Source organism: Sturnus vulgaris, chromosome 3 (genome assembly GCF_052056855.1).
Source record: "Sturnus vulgaris isolate bStuVul1 chromosome 3, bStuVul1.hap1, whole genome shotgun sequence".
NCBI classification, from domain to species: domain Eukaryota; kingdom Metazoa; phylum Chordata; class Aves; order Passeriformes; family Sturnidae; genus Sturnus; species Sturnus vulgaris.
Window position 1 is genome coordinate 108,166,721 of NC_142245.1, and position 17,588 is coordinate 108,184,308.

The 17,588-nt window shown below is 44.4% G+C and overlaps 2 protein-coding genes across 8 annotated transcripts in view; one reads left to right on the forward strand and one right to left on the reverse strand.

The window, feature by feature from the left end:
* The first annotated feature begins 1,385 nt into the window (after positions 1–1,385).
* FAM228B (family with sequence similarity 228 member B) lies at positions 1,386–12,581 on the forward strand. 3 transcript variants are annotated; one of them, XM_088162483.1, is made up of 6 exons: positions 1,386–1,460; positions 5,023–5,127; positions 7,440–7,511; positions 8,167–8,364; positions 10,429–10,503; positions 10,896–12,581. In XM_088162483.1, exons 2-6 carry the CDS (start codon positions 5,035–5,037, stop codon positions 10,908–10,910), a joined length of 453 nt encoding a protein of 150 aa, XP_088018609.1. In that variant the 5' UTR covers positions 1,386–1,460; positions 5,023–5,034; the 3' UTR covers positions 10,911–12,581. The 3 variants fall into 3 exon arrangements, with proteins under 3 accessions (XP_088018609.1, XP_088018610.1, XP_088018608.1); XM_088162484.1 differs by having other exon boundaries at positions 1,395–1,543; positions 10,429–10,551; XM_088162482.1 differs by having other exon boundaries at positions 1,395–1,543.
* The window catches only part of ITSN2 (intersectin 2), an 80,170-nt gene continuing 74,105 nt past the window's right edge, over positions 11,524–17,588 (reverse strand). For all 5 annotated transcript variants that reach the window (XM_088162480.1, XM_014872961.2, XM_088162481.1 and 2 more), the window contains 7 exons: positions 17,332–17,499; positions 16,267–16,479; positions 15,415–15,536; positions 14,787–14,869; positions 14,555–14,638; positions 14,095–14,268; positions 11,524–12,992 (listed from right to left, as the gene is read on the reverse strand). In XM_088162480.1, coding sequence (XP_088018606.1) covers positions 12,835–12,992; positions 14,095–14,268; positions 14,555–14,638; positions 14,787–14,869; positions 15,415–15,536; positions 16,267–16,479; positions 17,332–17,499 — 1,002 coding nt within the window. In that variant the 3' untranslated portion in view covers positions 11,524–12,834. The remainder of the gene's footprint in view (positions 12,993–14,094; positions 14,269–14,554; positions 14,639–14,786; positions 14,870–15,414; positions 15,537–16,266; positions 16,480–17,331; positions 17,500–17,588) is intronic.

A 17,588-nucleotide genomic window follows, 5' to 3' on the forward strand; every position in this document is an offset into this window, starting at 1 on the left:
AGGCTTTATTGTGATCCCTGCAGGAATGGGAATTCAGTGGTACTTCGTAGATGACAGCAGCTGCCAAGCACAGGATAGAGGAGATGTCCTGTTCCTGAACCAGCAACTGTAGGGAAATTGCTCTCCTCGGATGAACCCCACTGTTTCTGCTCTCATTGCAATGATGTCACACAGCTCCATCCCAAAGTTACCCAGCTCCAAAGTCTGACCAGCCCTCCCTGAGCACATGCTATCTCATTTATTACCTGTATCTTTGAGAGCAAAGTGAGGGAATTTTACACCAATCGAGAACAAACATATGTTCGGCTAGAGTCACTCAAGCTTCACTTAAGTGTAAAGAAATAGTATAACTGTGAGTTAAGAGGGGACAAGTTAGGAAAGGCTCCACATAACTTCTGGAATCGGCTGATGGGCTGATCCTGGCTTTTCTCCCGGGGGCACATCTGTTCGGTAGGATCCCCACTCTGTGCACGTTGATTATCTCAAACTTTCACTGGTGATCAGAGCCTGTGTATCCCTTCAAACTTGTTCTTGCAGTCAGTGCACTGTCAGTGACAATCTCTGCCCCGACTCTGTGACAGTCTTCTGTGACCAGTGTATTTGTTAATAAAGTGTGTCATTCCTTAAATTGCTCAGCCTGAGTTCTTCAATGGCTGGCATTGTCTGCCAATGGCAGTGGATAAAAATGACAAAATTAATAACATAGAGACTAAGAGCGTGGGGGATCAGGAGGAGGTCTTTCTTTCCAGACTGATATAAGGGATTTGACTCTGACACGCTGCTGTCACAAGTCCCTGGACAGGTCAATGAACCCACCCTGGGCACAGTGGGACCCCCATTCCGGGGCACTGGAAAGCTGCTGGGCACAAGGGTCTCTTCTCGACTGGAGCACTGACCAATCAATCATAAAAATACATTTTAAAGAATAAAGTACAAAGGGCTCGAGGAAACACCCCGTCTACGTGGCACACAGTTATTGTGAGACCTGTGTGTCAGTGCAGCACTGCTGGGGAAAAATAGCCTGACATTTCCTTCATCTGATGGTATCTCTGGCTGATTGCCGTTTCAAATTTGGTGTCATGGTCAGCACTGCTGGGGAATGTGTGAAATCTTGTAATACGATTTAATGAACTTTCGTTAATAAACCAGGGAGCCTGATTGCGCCGGCTCGACTGGGCTCGGCTCGGTTCGGTTCGGCTGGGCTCGATCGGGCTCGGCTCGGCGCCGTCCGACCCAGCTCGGCTCAGCTCGGCTCGACGGAGCCGTCCTCGCTCCTGATTGGCTCGCTCACCGCTCGCTCCCTCTCTGATTGGTGGGGAGCCCTGCCGGTGGGAGCGCGCGCGTTGGGGTTGCCATGGCAGTGCGGGACGCTGCGCGGACAGGCGCGGAGGGATCCGGCCGTGCCTCCCCTCCGTTATGTTCGGGGCTGGATCAGGGCTGCCGTAACGTTGTCCCTACAGGTTGCTGTGTCCTTGTAGCCGGGTAGCCGGGTCCCTGTCCCCGCGGGCGGCATCGCCTCATCCCGACAGGCTGAGGGTGATGGGTGAGGGTTTATTTTTTTTCGGCGGAAGGTCACAGAGGGGCGGTAGGGCTGCTGCGAGGTTCACCAAGGCGCGCAGCGGCGCCATTTTCTCCTCAGCGGGGCGGGGTGGCTTTGGCTTCTACTGCCGCGCCGTCCCGCCGCCCTTGGAGCTCCCTGGGGCTGTGTTCACTGTTCCCAGTGAGGGACCCCGGCTCGGGGGTGATAGGTGTGGGTCTTTGCTGCCCGCCTCCTCTTCCCTGGGACCTGCGGGACCCGCCTCAGGACCGAGTAGGATGTGGAGGAAGCCGGGCCCAGAGGGGGCTCAGCCTTTGCCTTTCGCCGGCCTTTATATCATCGCTGCCTCGGAAGTGCAGGGCCAGGCCCGGGCCCTCTAGAAATACACGCGTTACCTGTTAGCTCAGCATTCACAATGTAAAAGGTTCTGTTCACAGAGCTGCCCTGCTCGCAATGGAGACTGGTTCTCTTACCTTTCTCTGTCCTTGCACCTGAAGCAGTGAGAGGGGACCAAGGCAGCCGCTGTGCTTGTGCAGGGTGACATCCGTGCCGTGACACGTGAGCCTACATGGCTAAAGGGGATTTTGAGAGGACTGAGGCATGTGTGAGGGCGCTTATATTTGTCACAGAGTGATTAAAATGTGTTTCCTCAAAACTGCTTCAAAGCCTCGTGTTTGGGCACATAGAGTGTGAATTTTAGCAGGTGGGTGTTTGGGGAAGAACCTTGCTTTACTGAGGAAATGAGAAACCTGTCTTTAAAACTTACTGGTGCAGAGCTACACTGCTGACAGCACAGAAGGATGCATGTTTATCTAGCAAGGATTTTTAAGCATGGTTATTCTCAAGTTTAATCATCACAGAATGATTTGGATTGGAAGGGACCTTAAAGATCATCTTGTTCCAACTCCCTGCCATGGACAGGGCCACTTTCCCCTAGACCTGGTTGCTCAAAGCCCCATCCAGCCTGGCCTTTAACTCTTCCAGGAATCTGGCACAATGAAACAAATGTCCTACCTGCTCATGGGATTTGGTATCTGCAGAGTGCAACTGCTGAATTGACTAAATGCTTCTTTTATCCACTCAGATTCTGGAAAACCTTTATTTCTATCTAAGCCTGTGATTAAATCTGTAGTTTCAAGACCTGCAAAACAGCTGCTGTCTCATATCAGTGAGCCCTGCCTTTGCAGAGAGGAGGGTTGGCATCCCCTTCCAAGACTCCAAAAAAAAAAGCAGAAAAATAAAGGATTAAAATTCAGTGGCAGCTTGAGTTAGGAAGATTGGTGGGGGTGGGATTGAAATCTGCAGCTAGAGTCTTTACCACTTGTGGGTTCCTGAAGGCAGATTGCTGCAGAAGCAGATTTTCTGTGTTTGCTCTGTTTTATCTCCTCTGGGGTTCCAATTCTCTGAGGAGGTCAAATACCTCCTCTGCTTTTGTGCTCAGTCTTTCTTTGTAAGGTGGTTGGAGTCTTAATACTAGCTACTAAAAATAGAAAGGAGGGTAATGGTCAGGGTTTTATTTGTTTTACTTGCTTTACAAGCTTAGAAATATTAAAATATATCTTTTTCTCATCTCAGGCTTGTCCAGGGATTTACAGCATTGCTGTCTCAGAAGAACAAAACTGCTTGGAGTTGAAGGAAATCTGTAAATGGTGGCATGGCATGGGAGCCTGTGGCACCTGTGCATGTAGGGGGGATATATTGCCCATAGGAAGATGTGTTGGATTTTTCTAATGCTAGATCTATCAGCACATCAGGTACCCAAATCTCTTCAGCCCTCACTGTTTGCCAGTTTGTTTTGTATCAGAAATTTGGTCTGTGAGGTTTGCTTTTCTTCACACTGGCACTAGGACTGATGCCATTTGGGTTTTGCCTTTTTTTTCTTTTATATGTTCTCTGTATTCTTCACAAATGTATTTGTAACTCTGTCACCTATTGTATTAGTAGCTAGTTTCCCCAGTACTGTTCCATGGCCTTTCCTTAAGCAGAAAGACAAATTCCAGAGGTACAAGGAGGTACAAGGCTCCCTGCTGTCTTGGTTCTACCTGGGAACCAAGGATGAGAACAACTCTTCAAGATACATTTCATGGATAAAGTACAACTAGTGCTGAAGAGGGATCTCCAGAGAAGGGGCTTGACCTGGGGGGGAATTGCATCACCACTTGTCCTCCTAATTGGTGCTTTTTATCAGTTACGCTAATTTCCTAAAACCTATAAAAATTTACTCACCCCTGGCTGTGGGGGACTTTTGTGGACATCTCTCCATAATTGCCTCTGAAGACCTTCAAATAAGATCCCCTTTTATATCACCTCCTTATTAAAATTATCTTGAGTTTCATTTCCGAGTTGGGAAAAAGGCAACAGGACAGGTGACTTCCTGAAGTCCTTTCCAACTATGCTTTCCTGTGGTTTTTGACTCTTTCAGTCAGAAAAGACAGGAAAGCATTGCTGTGAGGATGCAGGAATATCTCAGCAGATATTTTTGTCAGTGTACAAGAGCAGGGCATATAAAATTAAACGAATAAAGATGTAGATTACAGAATTTACCTTGAACGGATGGTAAGAAATTTTAATCTGCACTCCAGAGAGGTAAGTTGGGAGTCAGATATTGTCACTAAAGTGCCGGATTGGACAGAATAAACTCTTAAGTGTTGTCTTCTACCAAAAAAAAAATATTATCTCCTCTGAATACCTGAGAGTCTTTGCAGATTCTTTTAACTATATATTGCAAAAAAATAATTGAATATCAGATTTTTTTTTTTTTTTTTTTTTTAGTAACTGAAAGATCTGTCTGAGGACTTGGGGTCACTATCTCTGTAGAAATAAGTTTTTCTTTTGTTCCATTCTTTACCTAAGTAATGTTGTGAATCCATTGTTTCCTGGAAGCAGTGTGTCTCCAGTGAATCTGAAATAAATAGGGGTTTAAATTGAGGTTCCTATAAAGGGCATTTTGCCTCTGTGGTACCAGTGTTTCTGTTATAAATAAATCCAGGTATCCAGATGCACATACGAGAGAGAAGATGGAATTTTCTGACTGGAGCTGAGTTAGCACTTCAGTATAAACTTCATCTGGTAGGACTAACTTTAAAAACCAATAAAATGTAGCTGTCCCTGGAGTGAGATGTGGCAGTTACTTGAAAGGGACTTTTATGTGATTGAAAAAGGCACAGAGGAAAGAAGTAATAGTCTGGAGGTGAAATTTGACAGGCATTTTCAAATAATTTGTCAATCACTGTTCTTTGAAACAAAACGTGCTGTCCATGGTGTGTGGAGATGAGGACAGACAGTCCCACCCGAGGCAGTATCTGGCTGTAAACCTGATACTTCATTTCTCTGTTTTAGTTACGGTGACAGGAAAATGCTGCAGGTATCAGCAGTTGGGAGTCCTTTAGAGATTTGTTGGATTGGTAGGAATTGTAAGAAAATTTAGATTTTACTGTTAATACAATAGTTTTATATGGTTTTGATGGTTTTACTGTTTTTTCCAGACTAATCCAACCATGGGTAGTGTGAATAGCTCAGAGGGTCCCTGGCTACAAAGATTTGCAAATGGGAGACCTGTGAGAAAACCCAAGGGACAACAGCCTTGGAAGGTGAGTGACCCCCAGCATTCCTCAGCCATAGGTTCTACTGTGAAGAACACAGGAGAGCAGTGTCTGTAACTGGGTCCTGTATTGGAACTGGCCACCCAATCCTACTGAAATCCTGGCAGTGTTTTCTGGTCTGTCTGTGCTCCCAGACTTCCATCCCTGCCATGTGCCTGAACTCACCTGTGAGCTCTGAGCAGGAGCTTTGTGCTTCAGTCTGTCCCTCCACAGCACATTCAGAAGTGGATATTGAAGTTGTATTACTTTTTACCATTCCATCCCAGTTTGTGGAACCTGGATGAGAACCTGATCTTTGTAAAGCAGGTTGTTTTTTTTATGCAGACCTTTTCCTTTTTTTACATTTATCCAGAGATTCTCCTCAGCACCAGCAGAGTGGCGCAGCCCATAATTTTAATTGCAGCAGACATTTTGGGAAGGAAAATATTGCCAAAGATTGGCTAACACAGAAGGAAGGGCTTCTGTTGCGTGAAGGTGTGGGTGGAGGAATGAAGTGGAAGTTATGAAGGGAAGAATGAAAAATTGTTATTTACAAAGTTCAGAGATGTTTGCCATGGAGAAGGAGAACAAATAATTTTGAAAATAGCAACAGATTGAATGGGTTTTATTGAGTTCTTGTATCCTTTTGAGGCAGCTTTATTGAATTGCAGTTTGGTGTGTGGAAAAGTTTCCCATAAAACCTGAAACAAGCTTGTGACTAGTTAGAATCACAGACTCATGGAATAGCCCAGGCTGGAAGGGACCTTGGAAGATCATCTGGCCCAGCCTTTCATGGGAAAGGGACACCAGATGAGGGTATCCAGTTTCTGTCCAACTGCACCTTGAAAACCTTCAGTGGTGGGGACTCCACCACATCCCTGGGAGGTTGTTCAGTGAATGACTGAACTCACAGTAAAAATTTCTGTCTTACATTGAGATGAAACCTCTGCTAGTGCAACTTGTACCTCTTACCCCTTGTCTTCTTGCTGTGGCTTCTGGTGAAGTGAGATCCTCTCTCCTCTTTGTAGCTGCCCTGTAAGTAGTACTGTGATGAGGCTGCCCCTGGGCCTGCTCTTTTCCAGGGAGGAGACTTCATTCCTTCAGTCAAAGGATACCCAACTCCTTTGGCTCTTAAGGATTCTTCACATATGTATCATCCTGAAGGAAAACTCTTCTCCAGTTCACCAGTGGTGGTTCTGAGCTGGAGTGATGGCCACGTCTTTGTGCTGCTGTTACAGTGCTGGCTTTAGGAAGGATCTGTGACTATTCATTAGCCATAATACAACATACCAGCTGTTTCAAATAGTAGGATGAAAGGGTCTTAAAACATGCCAGAACTTTAGTTTTCCTCTTTCTCATTTGTTTTTGTTGGATTTTTTAATACTTATTGTCTCTTCCTTGCTTGCTCTGATGTATGATGTCCTGCTCATCTTAGTGTGATAAACTTTTGGGAGTGTGGAGCTAGCCAGCAGGGCCAAGGCAGAAATGACTGAAAACTACACTGTCAATTGGAATTAAAAATCAATATTAAGCACAGGGAGTATCAGGCTAATATTCCATTCTATGCATAAAATGTATTCCATCACCAAATTATACTTTGGTCTGTGTTGCCTGTACTCCTTGTCTGGAGTGCAGGAGTTAAGGAACCACATGTTTGGCACAGGTGAGAAACAGTGGCAAGGAGGAAGTGATGTTTGGTCGTGGTGAGGAGCAGCCAAGGAGGTCTGAGAATTCCAGTTCTCTTTCCAGTTCTTCCGACTCTCTTCTGTTGCTACTTAACCCAACTGTTCAGAGCAAAGCTTGCAAGGATTTGCCATCTGGGCTGTGGTATAATGTGCCTTTAATCACGACACTGATAATTCTTTTGAATTCAAAAGTAAATCTAACTCCTACTCTGAGTCCTTCTTTCACCTTGATGCCTTTAGTTTTAAGTTTTCCTATTCTCCTTGGATGTGCTTTTCTGATGTGCTAGGGTGATGAAGACAAAACAGTCCTATTCTAGTTAAGAACTCAAGGACAGTTTCACCAAACTTCAGGCCCTAAGCACAAACAACGTGGAAACGTGGAGGGTGGGTTCATGCAAATGAGTCAAGACCTATAAAAGTGTAAGATTTTGTGACCAACCCCCCCTTTGCTTCTATCTTGGAGCCATCCGGGCAGGAGTCACACTGTAGCATTCATACTGCTAGGGTGTGGCTTTTGTAGGCCTTTCATAGGCCTCTCAATAAATACCCATTTTATTCCCCTTAACTCTGTGTGTAGCCTCTGTTCCAGCTCCTCAAGGCATCAACCTCATGTGGGCTTTTTTCATGTTTTATTAGGCAGCACCTGATCAAAGCCGAAACATTATTGCTTCTGTTCAGTGCATCTTGGACAGAGAAAATTTTGTGAGGGTAAGAAGTGGTACCTCTTTTCTCATTTGCTGTGTGCTTTCCTGCATGTCAATATTTTTAGTTCCTAAACAGTGATTCATGAGAAAATGCTAATTGCCTGTATTCTTGAAAAACTAATTTAGAGTTATGAGCTTCTCATCTTTTCAATCTCCTCTGGATAGGACTGAAGTAGTAACCCTAAATGTGAATCCCAGGTGATTTGAACTGCCTGTTTGCACCTAATATTTGTTCTGTGGGTGTAATTGGTGACTGGTGCTGTGAGCAAAGGGCAGGAGGGCTGCTCTGATCTGATCCAGCAAATTGCCAGTGCTGCAGGGAATGTCCTGCTGCCTGTCTTGCAGAGTCTGGTGCTTGCATCTCCCTGCTCTGCAGAGATTTCAGCTCGATAACCTGATGGGAAAATCAGTCGTTTTCTGCCAATCTTACACCACAGCTTCAAAACTTAAGGGTCTGAATGCCAGAGCTCTTGAAAGGGCAAGCTTGGAGACAAGTTGTGGGAGGTGGAGAGAGGGAGGAGCAGAAGGAAAGGCTGGAAAACACATGCCTTGGAGCAGTGAGCAGTCGGGCCAGCCAAGCTGCAGGCCTTCACCTGTGGAATCTTTACTGTCATCAGCCAATAGCTTATATGGTTTTTATTTTCCATTTCTTGCTTAAGGAGCTGGGAAGATATTTGAGGCACAGTGACTTCCTTAATCTGAGAAAGAAAGAGCTTCTGTACAAAAAATATATTGAGGATGTTTCAGAGCCATTTATGCAGAAAATGAAGGACCGAATGGACAGCCAGTCACAGGAAGAAATGCAGAAAAGGAGACGAGAACAATTATCTCAGTATTTAAACTACTGTACAAAGAAGGTATCAATGAGAAGCACATTTCTGTCATGGAGAGGGTTGTATACAGAGGGTTGTGACAAGATCAGGGTTTAGCTGTTATTTCCTGTCGGTTGAGTAACCTGGAGTTCAGATATACCTTGTGTGTAACTTATTTTTCCCAAGGACCTCAGCAGTGGTGATGTTACAACTGTGTACATTCACCAGTAGCTGTGAACAGCAGCATTGCTTGGTGCAGTGAACACGTGCTGGGTTCTGAATATGATGAGACACCCTATTGAGGTGTGTTTCCCTCCATGGGCTGGACCATTTAGTGGGAAAACCTTGAGCTCTGTCAGCTGAAACCAAAGGCTGAGTTAGCAGGGTATGGGCTGCACTCTCATGTCTCAGGAGTTCAGCTACAGTAGTACTGCAACTTTACTATCAGAGCATAAGTGAAATAATTTTGTGACCTTGGGTGCTACTGATCAAGCCTCATAAAAGAAAAAATATGAGAACATGGAGATACAAACAATTTTGTTAAGTCTGCATGCAGATAATGGACCCAGCTCATGGATTTTGTAGTTCTGTGTGTTTCAGTATTCACAAAAATTGCAAATTATAGTCACTGTGGAAAATATTTGTTAGTTTTCTTCCTTTTGCTCTTCATTTCACACCACTCTTGATTATCAGCTCCAACAACTAAACTTTCTGCATCTCAGCAATGAAAAAAAAAGAAAAATAAAGGCAGTTATTTAATCTGCCACAGAAATAATACTTCATGAGGGCAGGCAGTTATTGTCAGTGGAAACCACTGGAGTCTCACTGGAGTTGTGAGACTGTAAACAAGCTACTTGTCTAGAAATGAAAATATTATGGAAGCTGTGTTGTTTTAAAGAGACCAAACTATCTTTTTTAAAGGCCTGATGTGGCAGACCCATACATTTAAACTGCATGGAATGACGTAGAACTGAACCAGTCCTACTGCTGAAGTCCTGGGATTTAGGCTATGTTGGGTGTACTGTACCTATCTGGGTCTGCATCAGTTCTATTTTGCAAGCTGCTGTGCCAGGTCAGGAATTTGCTGGGTGCCCTCCAGAAGCAATGGCTGATGTACTGGAATGAGTCCTTCTGCCTGAAGGGGAGCACCAGTGATCAGCTTCTAGCTTTCCTCTTTGCTCTGTGGTGTCAGGTCTGCCATCAGCATGTCTGAAGAGCAGGCTGAGGTGCTTCATATTTACTGGACAACTTACTTACTTGATAAGTTGCATTAACTGTGGCAGTATAGGATACATTTTGCAGAACATGAGACACTTGTGGTGGGTTAATGTGGTTAATTCTGGATGTGTTTTCCCTTCCCTCCCTTCTTTTTGCCCATTTTCTTTTACTCTCTTCCCTTCTATCAGGCTTCTCCCTCACCTGTGGCAGCACTGTTGATGAGATGGAGCTGTGGCCTGGACCGGTGTGGGTTCAGGTCTTTATTCCAATGTATAGCTGGAAAAGCCAGCTCATGAACCCAGACTTGGAGCTGGCATCTTGCAGATCAGTGACCTGCCTAAGGCTGTGGCTAGTGAGGGCTCACTCCCTCCTGTTTTTTCTTTCCTTTTAATATGTGTTTTGCTGAAATGACAGAATATTTTGAGTTGTAAGGGACCCAGAAGGATCATCTAGTCCAGCTGAAAATGGGTGGCCCATTCTGGGATCAAACCCACGACCATGGTGTTGCTAGCACTGTGCTCTGACCAACTGAGCCAATCTCAGGGTTTCCTTCTCTAGAAAAACATTTTCAATTTAAAAAAAAATCCATTGTCTTGACTATCCCAGTTAAGGTTAGCATTTTAGCCTGAAATTATTTCTGGATGCCTCATGAAATAATTTATTATGCATTTATGCCTGTGATATATTAAAATGGATAGAGGAATTTTCCTGTTACAGTTCAGTCACTTTCTTTCTGAGGTGCAGTGTATGAAAATTTGGGAATTCTTTTTTCAAGCATCTCTGGTGCTGTGTTATGCCATGCCTGGCTCTGTCCCACCCAGGCTGGCTGCTTTCACTGTTGTAACTACCAACAGCTTCTGAAACCTGACCCAGTACCTGCTTCTCCCACAGGGCTATGTGTTTTTGGATGATTATGACCCATCAGAGTACGACCCATTCTTCCAGAAGACGTGCACAGACTGGAAGGTGTGAGGAGGTTTGGAGTCCCACTTTGACCAGCAGGAAGTTAACAGAGTGTGTTCCTGATGTGCTGCTGGGGGGCTGCTCTAGAGGAGCACGTTTGAATTTTACAAACTGACTCCTACTGCATTTAAGCCCGAGAGTTGTTTGAACATGGTTTTCACCAGTAACACAGTCTGGGTCTATACTAAGCCTAGTTTTTGAGGCACAGTAGCAATGGCAGGGGGAGGTTTGTTTTCTTCATTTCAAATCCGTTGTGGCAGCACAGAAGGTGTCCTGTCTAAGGAGGGTTGGAGAGTTCCCAGGCAAGCTCAGTGTGTGCTGTGTAAAAGGAAATAATCTGACAGCTCAGCTGATCTTTACAGAAGTATGGCAACAGTTTTTCCTTCTCTTTAAAGGATGGAAGTCGTTAATCAGCATAATGGCAGAGAGAGCCAATGATGTCACCTGTCCTCCAGCTGACCACAGTAGCAAGCACTGCCATCAAAGGTACCCTTTACAAAATAGGTTACATGCACTGCAAAACCAAGTGAGAAGAAGCTGGGTCTTTGGGCAAACTGCAATAAACCTTAATGTCTTAAACATGCAGTTCTGAAATGTTGTTAACCAGCAGGCAAAGAAATGTCTGAGATGCTGCTCCTCTTCTTGCCAGATCCAGTTTAATGCTCTACAGGCCAAAACCTGTTATTTTAGGAGGTTTAACTTGGGCTGAGCTCAATAAAGACTGTGCTGGTTTTCTCTCCTGGAGACAGTGTCCAACAGTAAATCAAACTTTTAACATACATCATAGGTGTTTTGAGAAGGCAGGAAGAGCTGGCAAGTGTTGTACAAAACATCTGGTGCTTTTTGGAGAATTGGTGCTGAGCAGCAGCTGCTGCCAGTGCCCTCAAACCTGTCCCTCTCCTGTGCCAGTGCAGTCCCATCTCCCTGCTGGTGTGGCTGCTCAGCAGCTCTGGGCTCAAAGCCTGGAAAGAGAATTTTCTCTCTTCTGTGAACTCCCATTGTACAGACACAATCTCTCAAGAGTTGCCAAGAGTTGAGTTTTATTTAGGATTAGAAATACTGAACCACAGAAAACTGTTAAATGTAACAGAGGTTGACTCAGGAACAGGAGGGTGCACAGATGGTGACTGGTGGGAAACTGCCAGACTTCAGGAGGAATTTCTGCACCCGTGGAAAACAAGGGCACAGGCTGCTCAGAACTGCATGCTCTGCTTCTGCAACAAAGCAGCTTAAAGGAGGCAGTAAATGGTTACAATGTATCAAATATTTATAAACAAACGTTCTTTTTTTTTTATTTTTAAACCATCCCTGATTTGGTGCCAAGAGAAAGTTTTTGCTTTCAACCACTTCATCTTACAGTTTTATATAGGGGGTGAGAGTTCCCCAGAGCAAACCCTTTAAACTTGTAATAAACTTTCCTTGAACAAATCCTATAAGTTTTTCTAATTATTTCACATTCCTCTTTACAATAAAATATACTTTTTAAAAATCACTATGCATCAATAAACATCTGTAGACAAATTAATAAACTTATATTTTACTCTCTATATACATGTTGGCAATGTCAAAGCTTCAAGATTCACATGGAGGTCTGCAAGACCAAGGAAATGTACACAAATAACTTATATTTAGGAAAAAAGCCAAAGAGCTGAAGAGTATTTTGCCACATTGTTGTGGGTCACAGTATTTAAAATATTTTTTTCTAGTTATTCTTCACAACCACATTGTCTCAGCAGAGAATGATAAACAGAAGCAGAAAGAAAAATCAAGTAGCAGTTACTGATTCCAGTGCAGAACTAAAGTCAAGTGAAGAAATACACTTGATTCTTAAAAGAATATACAATATATTGGAGACTTCTCAAGTGCTAAGGCTTCTTCAGCATTTAACCGTTAAAACTATCATCCTGAGATGGGAAAATTCCAGTGGATATCACTTTTAAGATTTCAAATGGAATTATTCTAGTGCTGAGCTTAAACCATTCCTCAGTCTGTCTGTCAGACTAAGTGGTAAAATATACAAACAGCTTGGTGCCACATTTCTACGTAATACTTTTTATGGCCCTGAAAATGGAAACATTGGCATCCAAACCCAAGATATTCCAACATAATAAAAAGGCACTGATCTATAGTACTGTATTTACAGTATTTGTGTTTGCATAGATCAACAACAACTTGGAACACTGCAAGGAACTAAGCACAACCAGGAACTAAGAGGAAATACAAAAGCAGCAGGAATTCTTGCTTAGTAACCAGCGTGGGACAAGGAACCTTTCACCAGAAGACGTTCAGGCTGTCAGCTTCAGTTGTCCTTCATAAATTAAAACAAAAGCGTTCTTAGAGGAGTGTTTTCTGATCAAAGAGCTGCAGGTCAAAGCGCACCCACACTTCTCCTGTTGGAACTTCATGCAGCAGTAAGTGTTTAGTTGTGGGGCCTTTGGTCTCTTGTTCTGTTCTGATTTTTGCTACTGGAACTTCAGTGCGACCCAAAAAATCTGTTGGGCAATTGAATAAGAAATTTCATTAGGCAAAGATACTGACCTTAGAAAATCTGAGTGAGTCAGGTTAATGCAATGCTGTGGGGTACATGCTTAGTTCCAGAGCACCACTCTCAGGCTTCCAGTTGGATTGGACCCCAGCTCTGTGTAAACCAGCCAGCAGTGACAAAAAAAGGCCTTTTTAGAAGAGAACAATGCTATGGAATTAGGATGTCACAGTTTGAGCTAAGAGCTTTTAAAATACTCTTAGAAAATGGCCTTTCAGAAACACAATTTCAAGTGTTCTTTAGTTTCAGAGCTGGCTGGTCAGAGTTAGGTGATGGAACTTGTTTACAAATCAGCTGAGGTGCTCAAAGACAATTAAAAATCAACTATTTTGGCTCAGGCAACTTTTAATTATGCCTATATATCATGCTTTTCACAAGGACCTTCAACAATTACTTCTACTAGTAGGTTTACAGTCCTATTCAGAAGTCATACACCTTCTGTGTGACTATTTCTTACACGACATCTTTGTGTGTGTGTGCATAAAAAGGTTCACCATGGACCGAAAAACAAGACTCAGCTGTCCAGCTGGGAGAAGCCAGCCAAACTTATATTAACTCACAGGAGAAATGACTGAGCTATGGTTACATAGCAGGCATCTCAGGTCAAGGCAGTTCCCTGCAAATCTGCAATAACTGACTGAGCCCTGAAAAAGCACTTAACCTGTTAGAGAATATGAGAAGCAACTGACTGCCAAAAACGTGCTCAGTTTCCAAGCAACAAGAAAGCTGATCAAGCTGTTCCTGTGAAAATATAACCCAGGACCTTTTTTTTGAGTACCTATTGTGAGTAGAACTTCTGCTTTCAACTTGTCTGTCTCCTCAGTCTGACAAGAAAATAATTCTGTGTCTGATACAAAAGCCAGACGGATCAAATCTGACTGCCTAGAGTTACTGGCTCTAGAAGGCTATTGAACACCCTGAGTACTGAGGCATTGTTTTCACCCCACATTTGTCAGGCAGCAGTCAGACCTACAGACTCTTGAAACTGCTGCTGAGGAACTGGGTACCTCAGCTAACAAAAAAGCATTCTTTGCCTAAATATTCACACTTACCATCAGGTGAGAATTGATCCCTGTCGAACATGGTGATACACAGGACATCCTGATACAGATCCTTGATGAAGAACTGGCAGTTGAAGTTCCACTTGGGGTTCAGGGTGTCCTGCAGGGTCCTGGTGGTGTAGCTCTGTGAGCCCATGCTGATCTCACAGTAGGGGTTGCTCTTTCCTAAAGACAGAACAGGGAGTGAAACCCCCCCTGCAGTGCAGAACTGCCTCCTCCATCTGGAGCCTGCTGAGACACACATCACTGCTGCTGCCAGAAGATGTGGATCAGGCAATCCCAACATCCCAGAGCAGCACAGAGCTGGTTCTTCACTCAGTCCTCTGAAGCTAAAGAATGACTATTTCATACAGAAACTGTAGACAAACCACAGTGTCTCCCAGCTTCTCTCAGCAAGCCTTTCCAAATGTTACAGGAATAAAAGTGCTCTGAGACTGTTTCCCTCACTCACCATTGGGCTTACAGGCCTTTAGTTCTGTTGCTTCAATCACTTGCACCATCAAGCGTCCTATTCCTGAGGTTTTCTGTGAACGAGCTGGGAACAAAGAGGTCAGAAATAAACAGATGGGTTGGAACTGTAAGAACTGGCAATAAATCTGAAGAAGGAGACACTGGCATCCTCCAGGAAACGCCCTGCCCCTGTATCCAGTGGATGAGAGGGAAATACAGAACTCGGAGGGTACCTTGATAAGCTTTTTCACGTTTCTTCTTCTCTGTTTCAATGTATTGCTCTGATGCTGCTTTGATCTTCTGGACCCAGGCAGTCCTGCAAAGAGCAATCCTTACAGTCAGGGTCATCCCACAGGCAGTAAAATCTTCAGTGACTCTGGCCCACTCTCTTTCCCTATTCCCTCTCCCTAAGTTGTAGAGGCATCACAAATCAAGTCAGTTCATGGACTAAGGCGATGGAGTTTTTGGATTTAGTCTTATGCCACATGCCAAATCAGCTTAAATAAATGGACATGGAGCTGCTGTTTTATTAAAGACTGCTGGGACATTAAAGACTGCCCAGGACTGGGGAAAAGTCCTATGAGATGCTGGATTTTGCAGCCATAAACTGTTCTTTGATACAAGTGAAACTTCAAGGAGCAGCAGATGTGGCTGGATGCCACTGCAAGAGCTGCTGCAGAAGCAGAACAAAATTAGAGAAAGCTTCTCATTCAAAGGAGAGTCAAGTGAGTTTATTTCCTGACCAAGAGACAGCTCTGCTCCTGAGCTCTGTTCCAGAGCCCCTGTGTCTGCTCACTGGAAACACAGCCTGCCAGTATCAATGAACAAGTTTAAGCTCAGATTTGCATTTTAACTACTCACCGCTCGTTAATATTGTCAGTTTTAAGTGTGTAAACTCTGTCAATGTGTGATATGTGAAAAACTGGCTCATCACTTGAAGGGTCTGTGGGCAGCTTCACAAGGACTTCATTAAGGAAAACCGGCTGAAAGAAAAGCAAATGTCACTGTGACAGCACCACCCTGTGACAATAGGCAGAAACTCTATAAGCATGTTTAAATACACTGTTTTTACTGTAGAGAAAATTAAAGTCATAGGATACAGGACAAGCAATGAGATCACCGTGTAAAGGATGCAAGAAAGGGCTGAGAGAAAAACTACTCTGGCGATTCACCCCATTCTGTTTTCCTAGGCAAAGAACTTTGTGAAAGGGGCAGGAGTTTGCAAGCAGAGCTGCAGTGTGGAGCTCAGAAATCCAGGAATCTCTCAGGTTCTCTGTAGGAAAACAGCCCTGATACTTAAACTTCTATCTCCAGTTTCAGAATCTTGAGAACACACACTGTGTGGGCACAGAGACTAAAATTTTGCACCTTCTACTGTTTTCTGAAGGACAGGAATTTTCTTGTGGATGCAGGAATCTGTGCACCTTGAAATCAAGGCTCCTGCTTCCCTCTGAAGATTCCACTCAGCTGTTCAGGTGTGCTGCTACTTCTGCCCTTTCCTCCCTAAGTGGACCAAAGTGTTTATTAAACCAAGATAAAGAAGTCCGACCTTTTTTGGGTACTAAGCCAATGTCATTTGTGCAAATTGTCTTCCAGAACATGCCCATGTGACAGCAAAAGGAACCACACAGCTAATCCCAGTGGGAGAGCAGCATTCCTCATCAGAAGCCAGGACCCATTCTACCAATATGATCATGGAGCACCTTGACTCACCATTTTGTACATTTTGAACTGGGAGTTGGATTTGGGGCTGAACAGCTTATCAGATCCGGAAGACACAAACTGTTTAACCATGTAGGTGAGCAGCAGGAAGTCATTGAAAAGGAATCCATACAGCTCCTTACTGCTCTTGGCCTTGTACAGCTTCCCACTGTGCAGGAGCTTCCGTGGTCCCAAGCAGTTTGTGAGGGAGTTGAACACGGGTTGCTGGGAAGAGACAAAATCCATTAGCAGCAGCAAGTCTGTGCAGACATCAGCTCCTGCTCCTATTCACTGTGGAGATTGACTAAGCTACTGAGAATTTTTCTCTTTTGTTTAATGAATTCCATTATAAATGAACAGAAGGGAACTGTTCTGTGATCAGCCATGGCAACAGCACAACTCCCACCTCAGAGGAGATTTAAGCTTTACCAGAAACACACAGAGAGATGACCAGATGGAGGCATTTACTACATGTCCACTTCTGTGTTGTCCAGAAGCTGTGTTTAAGAAGAGGCTGCACAGGCTGCAGTCAAGTCACCTCTTACAGGTGATTAGGTGATGGAACAGGACAAACCTTCTGGGTGTGTCAAGCCCTGGTTCCTTATGCAGTGAAGAACTGTCAGACACACCTCAGTTTGAAGGCTGTCCTGAAAGGTACAGGAGCCTGAATACCACATATCCTGGAGGATCTGGCACTGAGGGCTGCTGTTCCCTTCCTGCTTGAAAGAAAAGCCTGGGAAACACACACTAAGTGAAATCCTCCATTGCAACACCTGACTTAGCCCAGTGGCAGCATGATCAGGAGTTCAGAGAGAAGAGCTATTTCTGTCTGTTTAATGGTCTAAATGGTACCAGTTTTTAAGCTGATAAATCAAGATTTCTCTGCCATTACAGTCATGCAAAAACAATGGTTCTTCATGTTATGGCTGTGAGTAGAATTCAGTAAATGCCTCCCTGCCTAGAGCTCAGCAGTAGCTCATGTTCCAATAAGGGATGTGAGCAAGGACTCTCATTCCCTCCCCAGCCTTGCTGAAATGACTGAAAAGCCCCAGGCCTGCAGAGCTTCAGTGCAGGTACCTCAGCAAGGCCTTCACACTGGACGTGGGCCTGGATCCATTCCAGCCTGTCCGAGTTCTCCTTCTCGCGCACGCCCTCGTTCACCTGGGAGCACAACTCCTCCGCACGCTCCAGGGCGAGCCGGAGGTTGCTGTGATCCGGGTGGGTCTCTGGAGTGTTCTCTAGAATCTGGCATGGATCAGAGAGAAAACCAGATAAAAGCAGAGGTAAGCACAGGTCCCTGTCAGAGAAATCCCCATAAAGGGACAAGCCTTTTT